Source organism: Motacilla alba, chromosome 4 (assembly GCF_015832195.1).
Source record: "Motacilla alba alba isolate MOTALB_02 chromosome 4, Motacilla_alba_V1.0_pri, whole genome shotgun sequence".
Classification (NCBI taxonomy): domain Eukaryota; kingdom Metazoa; phylum Chordata; class Aves; order Passeriformes; family Motacillidae; genus Motacilla; species Motacilla alba.
In genome coordinates this window covers 8,747,878-8,762,491 of record NC_052019.1, presented here as the reverse complement: position 1 = coordinate 8,762,491, position 14,614 = coordinate 8,747,878, and the positions used below count along the sequence as shown (strand labels likewise).

At 39.6% G+C, this 14,614-nt stretch overlaps 1 protein-coding gene and 1 long non-coding RNA gene across 4 annotated transcripts in view; one reads left to right on the top strand and one right to left on the bottom strand.

The window, feature by feature from the left end:
* Positions 1-4,134: 4,134 nt before the first annotated feature.
* Positions 4,135-14,614, bottom strand: part of CFAP99 (cilia and flagella associated protein 99) — a 53,253-nt gene continuing 42,773 nt past the window's right edge. For all 3 annotated transcript variants that reach the window (XM_038136572.1, XM_038136573.1, XM_038136574.1), the window contains exons 13-16: positions 14,339-14,490; positions 11,925-12,130; positions 5,231-5,390; positions 4,135-4,633 (exon numbers count right to left, since the gene is read on the bottom strand). In XM_038136572.1, the coding sequence (XP_037992500.1) occupies positions 4,466-4,633; positions 5,231-5,390; positions 11,925-12,130; positions 14,339-14,490 (686 nt within the window). In that variant the 3' untranslated portion in view covers positions 4,135-4,465. The remainder of the gene's footprint in view (positions 4,634-5,230; positions 5,391-11,924; positions 12,131-14,338; positions 14,491-14,614) is intronic.
* Positions 4,629-7,414, top strand: LOC119700887. The gene is made up of 3 exons (XR_005256916.1): positions 4,629-4,667; positions 5,327-5,419; positions 5,626-7,414. It is a non-coding gene; the product is annotated as an uncharacterized LOC119700887 (long non-coding RNA).

Below are 14,614 nucleotides of genomic sequence, written 5' to 3'. Positions count from 1 at the left end.
TGCTAGACTGTGCTTTTGCTGTGTTTTTCGGAGTGGTTGTACCTGGAGGTGGAGTGTGTGTGAGCTTTGGGGTGGGGTTCCCTACCCCCCCCCCCCCCCCGCCCCACACACCAAAATCTCCCGTCCCCATACCCTTCTTCTGGAAACCTTCCACAGAATCTCAGAATCGTGGAATCAATTAGGTCGGGAAAGACCTTTGAGATCATCAAGTCCAACCGATGACTGAACACCACCGCATCAACCACAGTGTTACAAACTGCTCCTGCAGAAGGAGCACTAATGGAGCTGTGTGGTGGTTACTGCCCCTTGTAACAAGCCAAGTCAGCCCACTGCAGTTCCTTCAGAACTGCAGCTTGTTCTGAACGGAACAGTTCCTTCAGAACTGCAGCTTGTTCTGAACAGAACAGTTCCTTCAGAACTGCAGAACTGCTTCAGAATTGTGCAGCTTTTGTACCAAGGGTGAAAACCAACACCATACGGACCAACACCTGGCCGACCACCAGGGGTTCCTGAAGACCCTCGAGAGGCCCCTCTGAGGCTCACTGGGCAAACCCAGGCGACTTCATATCTAACACTTCTCTGATTAATATGTACACCACAACATAAGGAAGATATTAAACTAATAGAGGGCATCCGAAACAGTGTGACAAAGATGGTGAAGTGCCTTGAGGGGAAGCCCTGTGAGGAGCAGCTGAGGGCACTTGGTCTCTTCAGCCTGGAGAAGAGGAGCCTGAGAAGACAGAGACCTCCTTGCAGTTACAACTTCCTCATGAGGGGAGAAAGAGGGACGGGGACTGATCTCTGCTCTTTGGTGAGTGACAGGACCCAGGGGAATGGCCTGAAGCTGTGTCAACAGAGGTTTAGGTTGAATATTAGAAAAAGGTTCTTCACCCCGGGGATGGTTGGACAGCGGAACAGGCTTCCCAGGGAAGTAGTCACGGCACCAGCCTGACAGAGTTCAAGGAATGTTTGGACCATGCTCTCAGGTCAATCACATGACGGGATTCTTGGGGAAGGTGCTGTGCAGGGCCAGGAAGTGGGTTCAATGACCCTTGTGGGTCCCTTCCAACTCAGCAGATTCTGTGATTCTGTGATCTCTGGCTAATAAGATATATATATCATATATCTTCTTCATATATCATCTTCAGGCAGGAATTCACATTAGGCCAAGTTACCCCCTGTGCATCTGGCATCGTACTAAAGTAATGCATGCTTCTTAGCTCTGTATTGGTGTTAAGCAGGTTTATTCTCAATTTTCACTGAGAAGACCATGGCCATGTCCAGTCTTTCCTTAAACACCCCCAGGGATGGGGGGTCCACCTCCCTGGACAGTCCATTCCAATATCAAATCACCCTTTATGTGAAGAAATTATTTTTCTCACTGGGTTTCCAAAAGACTGAACAAAATTCATCAGAGCTGTCAGTGTGGGAGATAGTTACCTCTTTCCCATGGAATAATTACTCCAGATCCAATGTCTAACTCATAAACACTTGCAGAGGTGTTTCAAGGCCCTCACCTCACTATCAAAAAGGGTTTTCTCCAACAGTTTTACCTTAGCACAATAAGCAGCTGTCCTTCTCTGGATTTACTGCCCTGTGCCTGGCAATTTGGCTGTTTATAGCTTCTGGTAGCTTCCCCTAGTGACTTGTCTTCCTTCTTCTCCTCTGGGAGAGGAGTGCTGGAGATTTGTACTAAGTATTTTTTTCCCTGCCATCCCAATATAACCATCTCTGCGTCTTTAATTTCATTTAAATGATAAAACACCTATGTTCTCTAGGGCAGTTTGGATTACCTGGCATGGCAGTCACTGAGTGTGAGCTCTCCCTCGTTCCTGAGGCTGATGTGGAAGAGGGATCCGAATGCCACCAGCAGTGACCATGGTACCTGAGTGGGGAGCACCTGTGCCTGTCACATGGCAAAACCCCTTGGTCTTCCTCAGGTAATCTGGGCTTTGTGACACCTCCTTACACTCTAGTGGCATGTGAAGGCTTCTGTGGTCTGGCTGCTTGTGCTTGTGAAATGAGAGATCTCTGAATGTGCAGCTTCCAGCACTGTAAATGTTTCCTTATGAGTCTGTCACTACGATCAGACAGGTGCAACCTCTGATTTTGTTACTCTGTTTTGATGGATGATTTCAGAGTCAGCCTTGTTCACTCAGGCTCCTCTTCTTGGCTGCAAATGGTGTAACAAATGTGTAAATGAGTGAAGATGAATTATTCATCCACCTGTGTTTTGGTGAAGCAAATGTAGAGGCGTTGCTCCCCCAGTTATCCATGTGTGGATGCAGCAGGTGGTGGATGGTCCCTGCCACAGGCACCAGCTGAGGCAGCAAGTCTCAGTGAGCTGTGTGCCTTCACAGCTCACCTGGCTCCGGTGCCATTGCAGCTGCTTTTGTAACACAAGGCTAACAAGTCCCACCAGACCTTTGATTGCTCTGCATTGCTCGCCTTAGGTTTCCGTGTACCACACAGGAATACTAGGAATTGTGCTCTAGAAGCCAGGGCAGAGTGGTTCTGGATAGGATCTGCTGTGCTCAGCATCATGTTATACACATTTGTCAGGAGCAAGGTGGTATTTTTTATGTTATTCCGTGTATTCTGTTGCAAGGCCTGCCATCACTGAAAATCAATAGGCTATATTGATACAAAAATACCAATGTAGGAATATATTGGTATTATCTCCAAAACACATTCTTTTACATTCTTCAAAATGTTGATTCTGAAGATGACTTCATGCATCAGATCCCAAAGTAGTAATAGGGCTACTTGTGATCTCTGTAGGCAAAAATTCCACAGCTGGATTATTGAGATTCTTCTATTCCTCAGTCCTTTCATTTGAGAGCATAGAAAATATAGAAAAGGAAATAATTCTGAACCAGCTTGATTGCAATTCAGTAAGAATTTTGAAAACTTGGTCCAAAATCACAGGGGAAGAAGCCTGCAGTGTGATAGGGATTTGAAATTTCCACGATCTCAATATCTGCTTAATGATGCTTTTTTTTTTTTTTTCTTTTTTTCTTTTTAAAATTCTTATGGAAAGGTTTGAGAACTGTTCAGCCACGCAATATCCTGGAGCATGAGTGTCATCTGTTAATTGCTGGCTTCTGGAAAATCAAGGTGTTAAGAGTCACCAGTTAGCTTTGTTGCTCTGGAATGCAGTGCAAAAGAATGCTGAACAACCACAAAGGAAGACAAACTCCCTGCCACCAAGGGTATGTAATTTAAAGATATACAATACTGTACTAGACACAGTATTATAGTTCCCTTTTCTATGTAGTTCTACTTCTATGATTCCTTCTTTTCACTCTCCTGTATTCCTTAACTCTTGCCCTGGAGCATGAGCCCTACCTGCATTGCCTTTGTGGACTACTAGAGCATTTACTTGGAGTGAAAAATACAGCACGCTTTATCAGCTTGTGGGTTGTGGAAGTGATCTTCACAGCTAGATGGCAATAAAAGAATTCCATTCGACCTCCTTCAATAAAAAGTGAGAAATGCAATGTTGTGAGAGCCTTAGAAGCAGCTGCCTGACTCTAATGTCAGTGACAGTCTCCTTCAATTTAAATATTTGCAATAGCCATAATTAAACACTTAGTAACTGGCATTGAGTTAAAATAGAAATACATTACATAGTCTTACTGCTAGGCAGATTTTAATTTTGATTTATATCCTCCTTGGCTTTGTGCCTGGATAAGTTTTGTGATTTAAAAGCTGTTTTACGCAGTATAGAAATTGTCAGAGGGCAAATTATCTTCTAGGTGAGTAACAGAATTTTTACTTTTTCTGGAAGCAGCTCCCTAAAGAGATCAATGTTATGTTCTCCTTTTACTGTTTTAAGACTGAAGAAATTTATGTCTGCAAATAGAGGAATGGACTGCCTGGGTCACAGAATCCAGACTCTGACTTCTGGAGGCTTTCACATCATCTAAACCTTCTAAACAGTTTTTCCCTCATCCTCTAAAACAGTGTTGAAACTGGCAATCCTCTTACGTAGTTACTGTCATGTAAGAAGACATGTTAGGAACTTGGGCTGACCATGCCTTCTGAAAAGATGCATAACATAAAGAAATATTCCTTGGGGCTTGCTCTCATTTTTATTCTTTTGGAAAAAATGAGTGTAGCAAACCATGGCATAGTATACAAACCCAGAAATACAGGTCTTGACATTATTAAACAGATGTTTGCCATTATGCTGTAGGAGCTCTGATGATAAAGTGTCAGTTTCTTAAAGCTTTTGATTCTAGTAGAAAAAATGATTATATAATTAATCATTTTATCATTATGAAAGAACATAAAAAGTTAAATGATATTACAACTCCCATGCACATTTTTATTCTATTGTGCCTGTAAAACTCACATTTTTCTAATCACACTGTAAAGGTGAAATAAAGAATAAAACTCAACCTTGTAGTAAATAGGTACACTGGGATATTTCCAGCAGGCCTGAATTTGTTCCAAATGTATTTTATTTTAGATCAGAGCGCAGTATACAGGCTTTGGCTCCACTTCTTGCTGCTGCAATGAGCTCCCTTTTCTGAACTGCTTCTCTGTCCATGAGGCCATGCTGAAGGATTCTGAATTGTCGTTCCCGACTCTCCTCCAGTTCTTTCCAATGGTTCCATTGAAAAGAATCCTGCAGGAAAGGCAGAGAGATGATCAGACTGCAGGTGATACAGTGGTTCTCTTTAGTGAATACACTAACTTCTATTTGATAATCCTGCTGGCTGACTACACAGTTTGTTTGCTCGCATGATTGGGAAACTTGTTAGCATCAAACTTGGCATGATGAACAGAAAAGTAAGCAGAGTGGGTTGTGCAGTTTAAGATGACTTAAACACTGCTGCAACTGTCCACAAAACCATGGGAATGATAAAAGAGGGGGGAGCATCCCAGTGTGGTGTGATGGGATGTGTGTGATAGGAAGCTGGGAAAGACAAGAGGTGGAGATGGGGTAAGATGCTGTCTTGGTGGGATGAGTGTGTGGTGGTAAGAGTGAGAAGGCAAGTGTTGAATGGATGAGTCCTGCTCTGTGACAGCAGAACGTGTGAAAAGAAGGTGAGGTCAAGGCCACGGCTGGAGAAATGGTGCCTAGGCAGGAGGCAGGGTGTTGTTATTGCCAGCCATGTATGGCACCATCTGCCTCTGCCCCCTTGCCAGTGCTGGCAGTTGAGCAAAGGTCTGTGAACAGCAGGTCTACTGCAGATCTTTCCTCCTTATGTAATAACCAGACCTTGTTTGACACGATTCTGCTTTTTTGGGGGCTAATCTTCAAGAGTCCTGCTTGCTTTTTACGCTCCATTGTTTTTTCTGCAATCTTCTTCTGCAGGTTTAAAATGCGTTCATCTTTCATGGGCCTTTCACCAGACTGGGACTTTTTCTTTTCTTCTTGCCTGAAAAGTCAAAAAGAAACAATGAGAAGGTAAAATATTATAATCCCACAGAATAAGTCCATCTGAGCACATATTACCTTGGTAATAATGAATTTGCTCTTGCTTCTGAGAACCAGTTAGACTCAAAAGAGATTTAAATCATATAAATATAACTTGCATGTGGTGCTCACATTTTGCCTCTTGTTGTTTACAGAGCAGCATTACTAAACCACATCGAATAATTTTTTTTCCACAGGATGCCATGATGACAATGTCTGAAGTATTTGAAGCCTGACGTGAAATTCTTTAGAAAAAAAATGTGCAAAACCTGGGATAATACTGCAGCTCTTTGCTTGTGTGTACCATGGAGTTTGCCTTATATGATCATTAGTATTCATCTTGATTGCCGTGTTCCTTGGCAAATAAAAGATATTTTTTTTCTGTGTAATCCCAATGCCCAGATACAGAATCAGTGGGATGGTGATGTATTAATTAACATTAGTTGCTCTGTGTGAGCATAAATTGATAGCAGCATGTGCGGCCTAAAAGTAAGGCATTCCAGAGACATTATTGGATAGTCTTCCTTTCACCCCCTTCTATTGTAGCCAATTTTCTGTCCTCTGGAATTTACATTTTATCTGGTTTTACATACTTTCACCCAACTGGCCCAATTTACTCACACATTCTCCATGTAGGTTACACCATGTTACAGAGAGACTCATTTAATATCCAACTTTCTCTTTTATTCAACATTGCCCTTGAATTTAGCTTAGTAAGGTCAAATTGTAGAGTTGTTTTTCTGTCATGAGCAGCTGTGATTCTCTGGCTAAATTCAGAGCTAAAGGAAGTGTTGGATCTTCCAAGGAATGTACACAATTGTGTAGCCATGTTAGATCTGCTAGGAGCAGCTGGCAAAGGATAGTTTTATAAAATGTCTTTTTATGTTGCAGTGGTGCAACATGACAATTGCTTTTATTGGAAACCAAATAAAGACCCCAAATGACCCAGAGCAGAGTGCACTGGGGCACTGTCCACTGATTCTGCAGCTGTCATTCTGTCAGTGGCAGGACTAGTTTTACAGACAAGTTGCTTTTTGAAAAGGGATGTTTTACAACTGAACTCTTTCCTTGTATCTTGGGTGGTTTCAGTATAAGACACACTTCTCAAGAAGCTGGCAGATGGGGAAGAAGGAAGAAGTACCTTCTGATGCTAAACCCACCAATTTGCCTTTAAAAAGTGTCTGTATTAAGGATCCAAGGATCCAAACACTTCTTTCATCTTGGGAGAGATGGCTTTTGCCTGCCTTGTTAGCTTTATCTCTGCTTATAGGAAACTCTCTGTGATAATAAGTTTTCTTCAGTGCAGCCAGAATAGAGGTCCCCAAATCCTTAGGAACTGGATGAAGGAGAAATATGACCTGTGTCACATTCTGAAATGTGACTGTGAACTCAAGTAAGGGACACGGTTAAGCTTGGCTTCTCATTTCCAATTACTTTTCCTGACACTCCCTGAACCCCTCTGCTCCGTGTGTCATGCTATCTGGTTAGGATAATGCTTCCTTATCTTCTTTGAGACTGTGATTATACTGAGATTAATTTTTAACACTATATTGTAAATCTAAAAATTGTGTGCTGTCACTGAAGCTAATTGAGGACATGGTTTATTTCTATTTGCACTGTATGAGGGCATTGCATTCCAAAGGATATAGGAGAATATAACAGTACAGTTATAAGTAAATACTTGATGATTAAATCTTGTCCGTGAGAATAAACAACAAAATCTTTCCTTACATGCAAATCCAGATTCTTGTAAATACAATTAAAGGAAATATAGCAAGAGGTTTAACATCCGGAAGCAGCAGCAGCTGCTTCTATGTTAACATTGTAAATAGTTGCTTATTTCCAGAGTAATATTCATTCCTCTTCTAAATGTAGTCTTGTGCCAGTCATCTACATGATTCCAAAAAGCTGCCAATCCCATAGATTTTCAGATGCCACACCACATCATAACAGAAACTCCAAGAGAGAAAGGAATGAAAAAAGAAATTTTAAAATTCTGGTTTTCTGTCATCAGTTGAGATCTTTGAGGACTCGGGATAGAAAAACCTCTTATGATCTCTGTCACCTCATATCATGTATTTCCTAAGGAAGTAAGGTAACAACCAGTCAGAATGGGCTAGTACACAGAAAAATCCTCTCCAGATCAATAGAAAATTATGTGATAATTTATGAAAATTCTTCTCAGCTATATTTAAAAAATGGGGAATTTGAAGCTTTGCACAGAGGTTTCCTCCTATAATCTATATTTGGCTCTTCATTTACATTTTCAAACTCCAGCTTTGCATCAAAAGTGTAAAGAGATAGATGTATGTAAGAGATGTAGTCAGCTCTTAACTGACTCAATACTTGCAGGAGGTTGAGCAAAAATGACCACTTGACCATTCTAGGCACCAAAGTATCAAGCAGCTAGGACTGCATTTATAAGCTCACCTTACAAAATGGAGTCTTTTGCAAAAACACAAATATTTTTTTAAAGCAGAATTGCTTACAGTGCAAATAACAATACTAAAAAAAGTTTCTCGTAGCCTCAGTGCATAGGGCTGTCTAAACTTCACAGTACCTTGCCTTTTTCTGTTCTACACCATATAATTCTAAGTTACTGCAGTTAGCAAAGTGAATGTGTCTAACTGTTAACAGCTCACTATTAAGGCGGTCACTGTTTTGATGTTTAAGAACTCTACACTATTAAACTGATTATTGTTTTGTACTAATGTGAGTGATTTAAGCACTCAAAATCTGGCTCCCTTCCAAAAAATTAACTTATTAAGTACCTAATTTTAGGTGGAGAAATGATTGTTATTCATAACAGTGTTTTCCTCATGTGAAATAAAAATTATGAAGTTGCATAATCAAAGTTCAGTCACTGAATCACAGAATGGCTGAGTCTGGAAGGGACCTCTGGGGGTCATCTTGACCACCCCATCTGCTTGAGCAGAGCCACCTTGAGCTGCGTGCCCTGGTCTGTGTCCAGATGGCTTTTGAACACCTCCAAGGATGGAGACTCCACCACCTCTCTGGACAATCTGTGCCAATGCTTGGTCATCTGCACAGTAAAAAGTGTTTCCTGATACTCCTCTTGTCCCCTCAGTGGCCGCCATTGAGAAAAGCCTGGCTTTTTTTTTACAGCTTCTCTTCACATCTTCATATTTCTCGTCCATCATTACAGATAAATTTCCCCCTTTTGTTTCAATGATAGTGAAGAACTCACTACCTCCTCCTCCTTCTTCTCCTTCTCCTCCTTTTTCTGCTCTGGCTGGCTTCACACTATGCCCACCCTTCCCCAGCTCAGGCCAAGAGAGAGGGATTACCTTTCTCTCAATGTTGTGGTTGGTGCCCCTTGTCAGGGAGGCATTTGAGCCCTGGCAGTGGCAGGGAGAGGAAGGATTGCTCTGCCATCTTGGCAAACACACCATCATTTGTAATGCAGCGCTGGGAGCCCAACGTGCCACAGCATTACCACAGCGTGAGATGGGATCCAGGGAACTCTTGACTTGATGGGAGTCTGTACGTCTTCCTCACACACAAGGAAGTCAGGGAGGATCAGTGCTGTTCTCCTCTGATAGCTTTAAACCACGTGAAGGGTGAGAGCTCGCAGTCCCAGACTTTGAGTCCAGCACAAAGTAACTCTCCCCCCAAAGCACAGACAATGTGGATGGAGGGAGCCTCAGGCCAACTGGCTTGAACTATTGTGTGACCCTTAGGGCATTAGATTGATTGCAGTAATACATGTCCCTCACTAGAATGAAAGGGAGTTGTATCTCAAGTACACAGGCATGTAAAGTGAGCACATTAGCATGTATTCAAACACACACAAATCTGCTAGTGCTTGAGTTTGAAAGCTGAGAGCAGAATTGCTTGTCCACTTCAAATGACAGTGCTGATTTTCAAACTGTGTGAAATTCTAGCAATTAAAGGGAAGTCCAGCGTATGTATCATCCTGCAAGCACTCACAAAGCCACTGCTGTGATAGATGTCACGGCTTGCAGTCTATTACAGGCCAATGTCTCTGTAATTTCTCATGTTCCATTTCCTATTTTGTTTAATATAGCTCATTATATGCTTGCACAATGTGCTTCTTTTGTGTTGATGTATGACTGTGGATGTTATTGAAAGGAACCTGCTTGGTAGGGACCCGATTAAACTCCAGCTGTCACTAAAGCAGGTGTTTAGCATAGTTTAGCTGCCATACTTTAGCTGATTAGTAGTAGCCTTCAACATAATACAATTTAGGATGTAACACGTAATTTTATATTGATGCACAAGGCTGACTTGTGAGGATGATTGGTAAGATTTGCTATTCTGTCCCTACAATGATGAATCAATTCTGTAAACATAAAAATTAGCTTTTTACACCTCCTGTGCAGCATATCAAGAACCCAAACAATTAATCACTCACACTGGTTTGAGAGGTATTTCAGGATTCAAGATCTGCAAATAAGATTTAATACACAAAGCCCATAGTTTCTATAGAGAGAAAGAAAAACTGCATCCAAATGTCTAGCATTTGTAAATGCCATGGCCAGCATGCCATATTTCTGTATTAACAAAAATAACACCAGAGATTTGGATTCTGTATGAAAATGCATGAAATACACTCCCAAAGAACAACATTTTTGGTGTAAACATGATGGTGCCTTTTTATAGGAATTGCTTCCAACATATACAGAAATTGTGTACATATATAAATTGCCTAGGAACCATGAAGGGAAAATGTCTTCTAAAATCTGTAATGAAACATTATATTTCTTTATTTAGAAAGCAGACAGGGCTCCATTAAAATTACTGTATAACTTATCAAGAATCTGACCAGATTGACTGATTGAGTCAGAGGCCTGAAATTTAGTGTATAATTTAATTTGGATTCTACTATCTTTGGCATGTTGGTCTGTTCTAAAAAGCATTTCAAATGACACAACAAAAAGTGAATCAAAGTTTCTCATTCAAGCACAGCTTATTTCAGGATCAGAACAGTTTTAGTTCTGAATTAAGCCAAAGAGTCTAGTTTAAAGGAACCCAGCCCTACAGAAAATTCACAGACTGCACATTTAGAACAGATGATTCTTTAAGCAGGTACCAGTGAAACAGGTTTTATGTAGTACACAAGTTCTTAATGCTTAGTTTGCATCTCTAGTGGAAAGCAGTGGCTTGAGTTGTTCCCACAGGCTTTCACAATACTGAGTGTTTAGCAATGAGAATATATTTCAAGTTCCAACTCCATTCCAGGTTCTTAAGTCTTAAAATCTTTTCTTGATACATGCCATAGAAAAGAAGTCACTGCTCTGTGGAGTCAATCCACTGCAGTTGCAGTTATTGATTAATTAAATACATTAAACTATCTTCTCAAGTACTAACATAGTAAAACCCCAGTCTTTGGAGATTAGCTATCAGCAACAAACCAAATTACAGCTGAGAAGAGTGAAACTAAAGGAATACATCAATGCTGCCTTCTGTAGCTGAGATGTAGAATTGGATGATAAATGATTAACATGAATGGAACTCTGAGAAGCCACCTTTGGCAGTAAACATGAATCTAAGGCATGTCTAAAAACATGTGTTTGTAGCCTGATAGACTATGCCTTCTGAATGTCAGCCTGAACATCAGTTTGCAAAATAAATATGGCAAGACAAGGACTTACCTCTCAAAGCCACAAAAGGGAAAAGATGAAAGACAATTTGAAAGAAAAAAGTGGCAAATATTTAAGATGCAGTAAAAATGGTATAAGATCAAAAGGTGTGCCATGTTGTATACTTTTACAAAGGCTTTCTTCCTGCTCAGCTTTATTTGTAAATAGCTTTAACTTAGATTTTAAAACCCTTGTGGAAGGGACCTTTCTTCTGCATATGTGAAGCATCTATGATGGTTATGAATCCTTTATGACAACAATTAATAAATTTTATAATGAATAATAAATATTAGTAATGAATGCAGAATTTGCTCAGCCTGTAAGCAAAGAACTTCTTTTTGATCTAGTGCTATAATGTATTTAATTTATAGCTCATTATTGCTATCAAAAAATCTTCCTAAAATATTTTTAACTTCTAGAATAAGACCTTCCTTTTAACATTACGGACGAAATTCAAGGAAGAAAAATACAGCTTTAATATTGGTTTCGATGAGAATGAGAAACAACTTTAAGTGTCAAGCTAGAATGATTCTAATAACATCAAATTAGTTCTGATTAGTTAAAAAGGAACAGAAGAAAGGCAAAACTTCTTTCTAAATTTATATTATTGGCTCTGAATCCTGGGGCAATACTGTCAACACTAGCCTATGGAATGTCTTCAACCATAAATGATGAAAAAGATTTGTTAAATCTGATTAAAATTATTTTCAAGAATTAAAAGGAAATCCTGGGCCCAGTGTAATCCTTGACAAGAGTCATACTGATTTACAGAAGGGCTGCATTTTGCTCTCTACTTGTTCTTCTCCTCAAGGGCTGGCAAAATATTAACAAAGTTGCAATGTCTTAAATGTCACATGCTGTTTTATACTGACTTGAAAGCAGCTGCTCGTCCAAGTTCTGCTCTGAATTGGGAAATCTGGTCCAGTTTGTCTAGAATAAGTTGTTCCTTAGCTTGTTTTTCATGAATTATCTGATCTCTCTTCTCTTCCTCTGCTGCCTTCTGTGCTTCCTTGAGTAGGGCGAGGCGTTCACGTAGTTCCACTACTGACATTTCACCAAATAAACCATGGCCACCAGTCTAGAGAACACAAAATATAGGTTTAAATAACACTGTAAATACCAAGGGGAGAGTAAGTAAGTAAAACCAGAATATTTTGATTGTGTTCCAATTCACGCTGAATGTATTCTGATTTCTGAAATATAGGGATGGTCCTAAACTAACTGGTATTTAAAAACTAGTTTTAAAATCTAGAGCATATCTTTCATAAAAGATTTAAAGAAAAAGCATTGAAAAATATATAGAAGATTAATCATAAATACAATATATTTGCTCTCAAAAAGATTCTACTTGACTTTTAGTTTTAATTAAACTTCTGAATTTTTAAAATGTGTAAAACTAATTTTTTTAATGTGTGAAACCAGAACAGACTTTACACTAAAAATATGCATTTTTGTATTTATCTATTTCCAAAGTATGCATTTCATCTGTAATGGTATCTACTGTTTTTATCTGAAATTATTAGGACTAAACAATGCTTCATACCCAGAAAATTCAGATCCCAATGCCCAAATTTAAAATATTTGAAGCCAAATGTTTAATGAAGGCTTTTTTATAGCCACTTTGCAATGTGAATGATAATGAGATGCTGAGATCTAAAGAGAGACTTCTGCACCTTAGTTTGCAAACAAAGATGGATCATTTCCAAACAGCTTTGTGAAGGCTTTCAGTTGTAGACCCTTGCTCTTATATATAATTTTCCTTTCTTTCAAGTCCACCATTAAACTTGAAATGACCACAGAGTTGTATTCACAGGAAGTGAAAGGGAAATGTTTTGCAACAGGGTATAAATATCTATAGATCTCTATACCTATATCTCTCTATCTCTCAATCTATCTATCTATCTATCTATCTATCTATCTATCTATCTATCTGTCTATCTCAGCGGTAGTGTTTGAGCATGACAAGCAGGCATCAAACACGTCTAGGAAAGAGAACTTGCTCGAGGCATAGAGTGGTAGAAGCTGAATGTTTTTTGAGTGTCTGCATTTCAGAAATGCTCAGTGAAGCCAGTGAAGTAGTTCCTAAAATAAGAAAAGTTCTACGCTCATGCAGTAGATACTGCTGGTATTCAAGCAACTGAAGTACCATGAAGGGAAGAACTGGTACTTTAAAAATTAGGAGAATGAATGGGAATTTTATGGACAAATACATAATTGCACTAAGCCTGAAAAAGCCTTTTCTAGAAAGAAAACCAGGACAAGCTATCACCAAAAGTGTGCCAATTCACTAGAGTGCTACTGTAAGAGTCAGTATAATGGAACAGTGAAGTTGTGATGCAGAATCACAGAACAATTTGAGCTGGAAGGGACCTTAGAGACCAGCTAGTCCAAAAGCCCTGCCATGGCCAAGAACATTCTCCCAACCAGGTTGCTTCAAGTCCCATCCAGCCCAGCCTTGAATACTTCCAGGGATGGGGCATCCACAACTTCTCTGGGCAGCCTGTGCCAGTGGTTCATCACACTCATTGTACAAAATGTTTTCCTTATGTCAAATCTGCTAATCTGCTTCTGATTGAGTTAACAAATAAGAAAACAGATTCCTGGATGCTGCCTAAGTCTGGGCATTGCAGATCCCAATCCCAGGCATATGAGTTGCTGTGCATCAACAGCAAGTCCGAGAAGTTTGAGATACAGTTAATACAGTTACTATAAACTCTAGATTTACACACAAGTCATTTACACAGAATTGTAACAGCTCAGGAGGTTTTGGGCTCTTTTGACAATCTCTTTTATATACCTGAATGTTGATAGTTTTGAAAGCACAGGAAATTAATCTTGCTAATTACCATGGCCATCACCTCTGCCATATAACTAAGTATACATGAGTCCAAACTTTGTGTTGATTCAGTTCTTACCCAGACTGACAAATCTTTGAATTTGTGAAGATGCATAGAACATCTTGTAATCACTGTCCAGACTCTTTTTGTAAGATGCTGAGAAACCCAGATCCTATTGGCAAAATTCAAAGAAGGTTCAAGAGGACTAACATTTCACTTGCCATCAGAATAGTCGTCTTGATAAAATTTTCATTTTATAGACTTTTTCAATGTTCCATTTCATATGTAACTTTTGTCATGCAATATGACAAAAAATGACACTTATGGGGTCACTTTGTACTTCATCCATCCAGACCGTGATAGGTGTGCAGTACACAATCCCTCTGAATGTGTGAAACATATACAGTACACATTTATGTAAAAACAGTAGTTTTTTCTTTTGAGCTTACCTCTGTTAAATCAACAAACTTGTGTCTGATGCTAGGTGTAGACTCAATAGCTCGTATTTGTTGAATTAGTTCATATCTTTTCCTGTTCTCCTCCTCCTTTTCTTCTAAAGCTTGCCGGAGAAGTTCTCCACTTTCTTCACAAACCTGCTGAACTGAAGGATAAGAATTAATCTCAGTTAGCTGTTTGCCTATTTTAACAAGTAGTCCATCTGGAGGAAAATACATATGCATTCATGAATAATGATAAAAATACTGATCTAAAGGTACTTGAGGGAA